General features: G+C 44.1%; 1 protein-coding gene across 2 annotated transcripts; it reads left to right on the top strand.

Moving 5' to 3' along the window:
• Positions 1-5,292: 5,292 nt before the first annotated feature.
• srsf2.L (serine/arginine-rich splicing factor 2 L homeolog) lies at positions 5,293-9,411 on the top strand. 2 transcript variants are annotated; one of them, XR_001933023.2, is made up of 4 exons: positions 5,293-5,842; positions 6,840-7,133; positions 8,517-8,624; positions 9,020-9,411. XR_001933023.2 is itself a non-coding variant. In NM_001087274.1 (3 exon segments), coding segments are annotated over 2 exon segments (648 nt in total). In that variant the 5' UTR covers positions 5,383-5,486; the 3' UTR covers positions 7,132-7,133; positions 8,517-9,411.
• Positions 9,412-9,665: the final 254 nt, after the last annotated feature.

Genomic DNA, 9,665 nt, shown 5'->3' with positions numbered 1-9,665 from the left:
AGTACAATGGAAAAAGTTCCACTTCTATGTCTACTCTGCAGACCCAAATTATGGAAAAATAAATATATCTCTAAAATACATTGGCCAAAACAGCTCATGTGACAGTTCCATTAGCCACCCTAAGCTTTCATTAAAAAAAAAGAGTATTTGGACAACTAGGGGCATATTTATCAAGGGTTGAATATCGAATTTAAAAAACTTAGAAATTTGAATTTTATTTGGTCGAAGAGGTCCGTTTTCGATCGAATAGGTCCGTATTCGTACGAATTCGAATCGTACGAATTGAAGGACTAGCGCATTAGTTCTAATTCAATTCAAAGTTTTTCCCAAAAAAAACTTTGATTTTTCAAAGTCCACTAATTGACTCCAGGGGGCAAATTCACTAACCGGCATTCACTAACACTGGCTTTGCGCACATCGCAACACTTCGCCAGGCATAAATTCGCCTGGACAACGCTAATTCACGAAGATCCGAAGTTGCACACAGGGTACAGAATGCTGGACAAAATTACGATCAGCAGTTCGAAGTTACGCTAGCATTGGCTAAGTAGCATACGGCGTGCAGTTTAAGTACAATGGCTGTATATGCTGCAGCAAATACATTACACTACACAAGGCCAGGGAACCTTAATAAAATTATATAAAGTTGTTATAATGCCCTACACATGTGCCCAGATGTTAGCAAAATGTTTTTCATTCTATCACCCTTTAAATAGGAAAAAATGTTTTTTGGGACTTTCTACTATCTACTCTATTGCACTTCGCCTGGTCTGAGGTGGCGAAGGCAAGTCTCCTTGGCGGAATTACGCCAGCTAGCATTAGTAAATCGGTGAAGTGCCGAATTGACGTCACGCTGGTGAATTTTAGCCACTTCGCCCTTTAGTAAATTTCCCCCTAAGTAGGTTCTAGGAGGTCCTCCATAGGCTAAAACATGAATGTTTTTCGCAAAATTCACATCGACCTTTCATAAATCTGCCCCCTAATGTGGACACACTGGTGGTCATTAAAAAAACTGGGCAAATTTGCACCTGGGCAGTAACCCATGGCAACTAACCAGATGATTGCTTATACTGCAGCTGGCTGAAAAAACTAATCACTGATTGTTTGCTATGGGTTACTGCCCAGGTGCAAACCTGTTTTTTTTTCCAGAGGAGCAAGATGATGCGGGTGCGGGTTAAGATTTTTATAATTGGGACTGTCACAGAAAACGGGACAGTTGGGAGGTATGCGTAGCCCAGTCTGTTTGTTCCCCTGCCCCCCCCCCCGGTGCGCACACACACACTTTCCCTGTCCCCATCAGGTAGTGCAGCTAAGTAAATGTGAATTTTGCTACTTTTTTGTTATTGCTACTAACGTTACTGGGCAACCTTAGTGCCTTTAAAGGGTTTGTTTACCTTTAAGTTAACTTTTTGTATGGTCTTTTTAATTGGTCTTCATTATTTATTTGTTATAGTTTTTGAATTATTTGCTTTTCTCTTCTGACTCTTCCAGCTTTCAAATAGAGGTCACTCACCCCATCTAAAACAAATGCTCTGTAAGCAGGATGCAGCGATGCGTTTTCTATAGTTGCCCGAAAGTTGCCTCACACAGGCAACTTCGGGCGGCTATAGAAAACGCATCGCCACGTGTGCATTAGCGCAGGCGACTTTTCATTGTAGCCTATGGGAAAAACGCTGAGGCAGTTCGGGGAGATTGTCGCTTGGAAGACGAGGCGATTAGTCGCCAGGCAACAAAATCTCCCTGAATCTCCTCGTGTGGCCTTACCCTAAGGCTACAAATGTATTGTTATTTCTACTTTTTATTACTAATCTTACTATTCAGGCCTTTCCTATTCATATTACAGTTTTTTATTCACATCAATCGATGGTGGATTAGTGCTCTCCATATAGCTGAAATTACAAACTTTAGAGCTGCTGAATAAAACGCAAATGAATTAAAAAACTACAAATAATAAAAAATGAAAACCAATTGCATCTCTATATCATACTAAACAATAAAGGGGTGGTTTGCCTTCAAGTTAAATTTATTATGTTAAAGAATCGACATTTCCAAGCAGCTTTTCAGACGGTCTTCATTATTTATTTGTTAGTTTTTGAATTATTTGCCATCTTCTGACTCTCTCCAGCTTTTAAATGGGGGTCACTGACTCCATTTAAACAACAAATGCTCTGAAAGGCTACACATATATTGTTATTGCTACTTTTTATTACTCATCTTTCTATTCAGGTCCTCTCCTATTCATATTCCAGTCTCTCGTTTAAATCAATGCATAGTAACTTGTGAAGATTAATTAGATCCTATCAACCAGATAGCGGCAATTGCAAACTGGAGAGCTGCAGAATAAGAAGCTGAATAACCCAAAAAAACATTAAAATCCCTATAATAGACCAGTTTTGTGTCAGGTTTTCTGATTGGCATCGACATGAAAAGCATGTTTACATGAGGAGACCCCCTCCTAATTTGTATGAAAAGGAGTTTCCTTCCTTTCTTTTATATAATAATAATAATAATAAAAAAAGAAAAAGATCCTATAGTTAGTCAATATATAGTGGGGCTGTGGGGGCTGTTTGGTCCTCTGTGTATTGGAATGCCAGGGGCTACTTTGAAAAACAATCTAGACCTGCAACCATCGATATCCATACCTAGCTCAACAAATACACTGGCTAGCTATGATACCTTTAGGAGCCCTAAATGATGCTGCTCAAATTACAAAAGAGATGCTGCACCTTTGGTCTTCATGGAGAAAGAAATACAATTCATCTCTCCTCCCTCACTTACTGCATAACCCAGATTTTCTTCCAGGCCACTCCATGGCGTGGTGCTCTGGCAAACTTTTTACATCACTGGGTTCTCTGATCCGCTATCGGACTTAGCCTCAGTTTTGGAGCAGTATGAACCGCTTCCTCAAGAAACATTCCAGGCTACACAGACTATATATATCAACAGGTATGTGGACATAACATTCCAACTTCCCCCATCTTTGCCAAAACTCCAGGAGCACCTGGAATCCTAAACCTAGCATATAAAATGCTCAACCAACTTACTTCTAATAAGAAGCATAATTACATGTAGGAAAGAGACTTAATGCAACACTCTACACCAGTGATCCCCAACCTTTTCAACCTGTGAGCAACATTGAGAAGTAAAATGAGTTAGGGAGCAACACTAGCATGAAAAATGTTCCTTTGATGCCAAATAAGTGATGTGAATGGCCATTTAGTATGAGGATTGTCAACCTACATTGAGGCTCTGTTTGGCAGTGCATCTAGTTTTTATGCAGCCAAAACTTGTCTCCAAGCCTGAAATTTAAAAATAAGCACCTGCTTTGAGGCCACTGGGAGCAACATCCAAGGGGTTGGAGAGCAACATGTTGCTCACAAGCTACTGTTTGTGGGTCACTGCTTTAAACCAAACAATAGTCATAATGCACCCTGAATGCGGAGCAGATATTAATCCGATATGCCCACTAACAGCTGAACGATATCGGGTGAATCCGAACGTCAGGCCCTGGGACCGCACGATTGGATTACAATGCTGCGAATTGGCGCTGACGGGTCGCAGGACCACATCAATTAGCCAATGCAGTCCTGGATATATCTGTCTCGATATCGATCGGGAGGACTTTTGGGAGCCCCCACAAACAGATAAGCTGCCGAATTGCTCTAAAGGGCCAATATCGGCATCTTTAATCTGCCTATGTATGGCCACCTTAACTTTTGGGACTTGATGGTGCATCTTCTGTCTAAAGTACTGTATACTGAATTTCCCTCTTTGTGCTATTGCTAGGGAATAAAACAAGAAATCTAACCAGGGCTGGATTTACATAACAGGAGCCCCTAGGCCGTCTGCTGTTCATCGTCCCTGTCCCTTCCCCTTCCTTTGTGTACATGCGCAAATTTTCAGTATTGGGTCCGGAGTACTGGGGATTAGTGCACAGGAAATTAAAAAAAAAACTATTGTACTCCTAAATGCTTCTGAACCAATACGGGTGTGGTTGGGCGCAGGCCCGGACTGGCAATCTGTGGGTTCTGGCAAATGCCAGAGGGGCTACTGTAAGTTGCTCTATTGGGCTGGTGGGAGGCTGTTTGGGCTGCTCTGTGGCCTGTTTGGGCCTCTGTGTCCATGAAATGCCAGGGCCTATTTTGAATCTCAGTCCAAGCCTGGTTGGAGTACTGAAAGAGGCTTGTCAAATGTCTGGAATGCTGGAACTAGGGGTAGGCAGGCAAAGACTGTGTCTTGGGCACAGTGGGTGAGGGCGACAGAGGGTTCTGTTGGCTTGAAAACAAGAAACAGGGAGACTGTGTAAATGAGAGCAGTGCAGACCAAGTGATGGTGGGAAGGGGTGACAAGTGCACCAGGCACATTGGTTAGTCAAGTAGTATTGCTTTGGGCACCAATACTATTTGGCCCAGTTTGGTGTCCATGAGCATGAATTTAATTAGCTGGAAGTAGTGCATAGTACTGGCAATAAAAGGAGGGCACCTGTTTGTGAGCACAGCAAATATTTAACGAGTGGTACTATGATCCAACAAGGGATATCTTATTTGAACTAACGTCCTTAAGAGCCAAGATTTCTTTATTTTATCTTGCAGACCACTGACTGGTAGAGGAAAACACATTATTGCCCAAAGGCAGGTCCGGACTGGCAATCTGTAGGTTCTGGCAAATGCCAGAGGGGCTGCTATAAGATGCAGGGGCGTAACTACAGAGGAAGCAGACCCTGCGGCTGCAGGGGGGCCCAGGAGGTACAGGGGGCCCCCTGAGGCTCTCATAGATGAGCAATTTGAACATATATTGGTAAAACAGGACAAACACTTGATATGTTGGGGGCCCTAAAATTAATTTGCTGTGGGGCCCAGCAACATCTAGTTACGCCACTGATAAGATGCCATAACAAGTCAGTATTAAGTGGGCCCTGTTTGGGCCTCTGTGTGGGCTGATTGGGCCTCTGTGTAGCTGAAATGCCAGGGCCGATTTTAATTCTCAGCTACACCATCAGAGAGTGCTTATAGCCTATAAACTACAGTACAGTACATTATCCCCTGTATACTTTGTAGTCACTAAGCAGGGGATCAACTTCAGTGCAGTCAGAATGTAACAAACAGTTTCATTCCATGGAAACATAAAGCAAGCCAAACAAGTAAGATCCGCCATCTCAGGACAGAAAACAAAGCAGCGGGTTGTCGGAGGAGTAGCCAATCGGATGGCGGAATTGTTAGGGCGGAACACAGTCCGCCAGTCGGTAAAGAGCCCGCTCATTTTTCCAGGCCGCTAATTGGTACATGTAAATAAAATTGTTGGATAGGCGGGACAATGGGCAGAGCCGGCGCCATTTTGTGGCGGGTATAACTAGGAAAGGAAGTACACGTTTAGTTCTATTGCTGGGCTGAGCTCCCGGCAGCGCTGGATGTTTTCTCTATCTGTCGTGCGTGGCTCCAGCTTTCGATTTGTGTCGGTGCTTATTACCCCACTTTACTGAAGATTCCATGAGCTACGGTCGGCCTCCGCCTGACGTGGAGGGAATGACCTCTCTCAAAGTTGATAACTTAACCTACCGAACCTCCCCGGAGACACTGCGCCGGGTGTTCGAGAAATACGGCAGGGTCGGCGATGTCTACATCCCAAGGGACCGCTACACTAAAGAGAGCCGGGGCTTCGCCTTCGTTCGCTTTCACGACAAGCGCGATGCCGAGGACGCGATGGACGCTATGGACGGGGCCGTGTTAGACGGGCGGGAGCTGAGGGTGCAGATGGCCCGCTACGGACGGCCGCCCGATTCCCATCACGGAAGGAGAGGACCTGCTCCTCGCAGATACGGCGACTACGGCCGGCGGAGTAGAAGGTGAGGCACGGGCTGTTTTATATCTCGGGCATGGAGGTGGTGCAGGAGAGTGAGGAATGGCGATGGCATAATGGCGCTGTGAAGCCACGTGAGCTGCCCAAGATGGCGCCGAGTTCTCTCCGCTGCAGTGATTGTATCCCGGCATACACCTCTCCTGCGCCAACCTCCCACACCTGTATTTATAATCGCTGCGACAAGTTACAACATGTTCTAGTCATCCTTTTATAAAAACCGTGCTATTGCCACTTTGAGGCGTTAATGAGGCGCCAACGCGAGTCTGTGGGCCTGATTCTCCCATGTATAGTCCCCCCGTGTATACATAGTACCGTTTAGCCAGGGGCACTGAGCATAACCACAGCCAAGTGCAAGGGATCCCTAGGAAAGTTAAAATGGCAGCACTCATGCTTATACTTTTATGATTCCAGGCTTGTATGTAGGATTGCCACCTGGCCGGTATCTTACAGGCCTGGTCGCTAAAAATGATGGCTGATCCTAATATTAATGAGGGAAAAAAGATAAATATATAGGAAGGCCGGTATTTTTTTTTCTCAAGAAAATGTTACTTGTATGTAAGCTTTAGTTGCATAAAAACCAGGTGTGCTGCCAAACAGACCCTCATATAGGGCTCAAGGCCACGTGGGGTCATTAAATAGCCAATCACAGCCCTTACTTGGCTTCCTATGGGGCTTTTTTCATGTTTGTCTCGAATACAATTGTAATCACTGGTAGGTGGTGCCTAACAAAGACAGCCCCCCCCCCCCATGATTCAGCCAATCCTTCTTTTTGAGACCTGTATTCGTAAATGCCAACGTGTGTGTACACCAAATGTGAACTACACACTGTTTAGCAGCATAGATAACACTAAATTGTTCTTTGCACAGGGAAAGTTAGAGGGGGTTGTTGACACTGAAGCATACATAGTCTAATATGTGTATGTATATAAAGAAATAGAGGGGTGTGTGTAAGCCATGGTTTGAGCATATATCTTCCTTTCCAGTCCTAGGAGGCGTCGTCGCAGCCGTTCCAGGAGCAAGAGTAGGTCAAGGTCCCGTAGCAGGTCTCGCCACAGCCGCTCAAAGTCTCACTCTCGTACAAGGTCTCGTACTCGGTCCAGATCAAAGTCTCGCTCCGCAAGAAGATCTAAGTCAAAGTCATCGTCTGTGTCAAGGTCTCGCTCCAGATCTAGATCCAGAACAAGGAACTCGCCTCCTCCGCAGAACTCCAAATCAAGATCCCGCTCTAAGAGCCCTCCAAAATCCCCAGAGGAAGAGGGAGCAGTGTCTTCATGAAGGTAATGTGCTTGTGCAACACATTGGGGATTAAACATAGCCTGTAAGGGTCAGGCCACACTGGGCGTTTTGGGGAGATTTGGTCGCCTGGCGACTAATCATCACCTCCCTAAACGCCTTCCCTCACTCTGCGACGGCTAAAATGGAAAAAAAACTCTGGCGCTAATTACACACGGCAATTTGTTTTCCAAAGTTGCCTCACAAGGAAACCGGGCGACTTCGGGAACAAATCGCTGTGTGATTATCACCAGGGTTTTTTTTTTTTAATATTTTAGCGGGCACAGAGTGAGGGAAGGCATTTGGGGAGATTGGTCGCTGCAAAAACGAGGCGATTAATCGCAAGGCGACCAAATCGCCCAGTGTGGCCTGACCCTAAAACTGGGTTTTCTTTAGTATGAGTGCAAGAGTTCTCTTCCTGTCTCCCAGAACCTGGTGGAAACTGTAGCTCTTATAGCTTTGTTATAAGAATTGGCTGGCGTTCTGTTGTCCTTTTTGAATGACTGTTTAAACCAATATCTGCATTTTCCCCTCAAAGCTGCGGGCTCCAGTTGCTTAAGGAGTATTGGGCTGTATTGCAGATATTAAGTGGTTTTTCCTGATTCTCCAGGGACCAGTTTCTGTGGGCGTGTATTGGAGCAGGTTTGTGTCTGATGTTAAAGATGCACTGTCTGGGATTCTATGAGCTGCTCTATTGCAGTGTTGCTCAGTAGGCTCTAGACTGTATCACTCTCAAAATAACAATAGCAAAGCACTGTTAAGATGTTGTAATTCCCAATGGTGCCCAGTCACTGGCAACCTCTATAGTTTGTTCAAGTGCATAATCTGAGAATCACAGGCTGAAAGCAGAATAACTGCTATTTAAATGTTTATAGTGCATCCACATGACATGTTTCGGGCAACAACACAAATGAAAAAAGGCCCTTGTTGCCAGAAACATGTTGTGTGGATGCACAATAAGAATTTAAATAGCAGTTACTCTGTTCTCTCAGCCGGTGACTCTGATTATGCACATGGGCTCTAGTACTTGTGATTATATAAAAGCATAGCTTAGATAAATGGTATTTGCACCTGCCTACACCATCCTTGCTGCAGGAATGAATGTGAGTTCTACTACCCACTGCTCCTGCTATACGTTGCAGTCCTTCAACACATATAGGTAAAATAGAGTACTTTTGTCATTGGTTACAAATGTCCCGACTGTAAGCGGTCTCAAAAATGGCACACTGAGCAGCCAAATTATATCTATAGCAAGCGGAGCACACATGCAATAGAGGCCATCACATAAACTTGTGGTTGCTGTCCCCTTGCTGGTTTGTAAGCTTACCTGTATAGGGTCTACTGCATGCAACTAGTCTAATCCTTTTGTTTTTATTCTACACCATCAGAGTCAACACCTGGAATTCTACGAGATGGGACATCATATTTTGGGTGATATCATTCATATGCCGTTCAACCCACTGAGAAATAGAGCAAAGCAACAGCCTGCCGAAAAGGTGGTTATTTGTATGATTTCTTAAACTTTTTACCTGTTTCAGTTGCGCTTCTTGCCGCAAGACTTTACATTTTCTGTGCAATTTTGTTCCTGTTCCAATTTCTTGTAATTTAGTGAAATGACCGACTACAGATTTCAATATTGGCTTGGATATTTGAGGTAATTTGCTTTTGTTAAAAGTATCATTGGAAATCAAGGTCTCACAGCTGTTATGCTCCACATCTGTGTATAGCGCATGAACACTGGGCCTCATCTGACCGGCCAGGGTTCCTCCAAGTGAAATGTTCTTGTAATGCGTGGAACTTTAAATGAAATGTACATGTAACAATATTGCAAGGGAGTGTTTTTGTTTGATTACAACTCTAATTTCTTCTCTTGTGTATTTTTGTGCACTAGGCGCAGTTGTGTAGCAGTTGTATTGCTGGTTAGCTGTATAAGGTGGCGTGTTGCAGTGCAGAGTGCTTGGCTGTTTCCTGTATCTCCTCATTGCTCCTGTGTAACGCTGCCTTGTCGTGCAGAAAACACATGGCTGTCCAGTTTATTAGGATGCCTGACGACAACTGCAAAATCCAGTCGCCCGGGCCTTGCATAAAATAACGGAGCATACAGTGAGCACATCTAGCTGATGAGAAACACCTTATGTTTTAAACCTGGTAAATCCTGAGCATCGTTTTGTAATATCACGCTGGTGTCATTCCTTTGTATGTAATGAACTGCATATATCTCTGGCTCTCACATTCTGTACTATAACCACTGTTTCTGTAGTTAATAAACTTTTTTTTTCTTTACAATTTGTCCACTTTCTTCAGCTTCAATGTAAAACATGTTCAATATTTCAGGATGCTTTTTGGAATTGTCACTTTCTGTTTCCATCTTACAAGGCATTTCATTGGGCTGTTGGGATGCTACGTGATCATTGATGTTTGCAGGGGTCTGTTAGGATCATGGTCTGCTTAAACTGCACAGATAAACACCTCCAACCTTTTCTACAGTAATCTGGTTACACATCTTTATAGCCTAGTGGCATATGCAGGAAAACGTG

This window comes from Xenopus laevis, chromosome 9_10L (genome assembly GCF_017654675.1).
Source record: "Xenopus laevis strain J_2021 chromosome 9_10L, Xenopus_laevis_v10.1, whole genome shotgun sequence".
NCBI classification, from domain to species: domain Eukaryota; kingdom Metazoa; phylum Chordata; class Amphibia; order Anura; family Pipidae; genus Xenopus; species Xenopus laevis.
The sequence above is the reverse complement of the archived record's forward strand: the minus strand, read 5'-3'. Positions and strand labels throughout refer to the sequence as shown.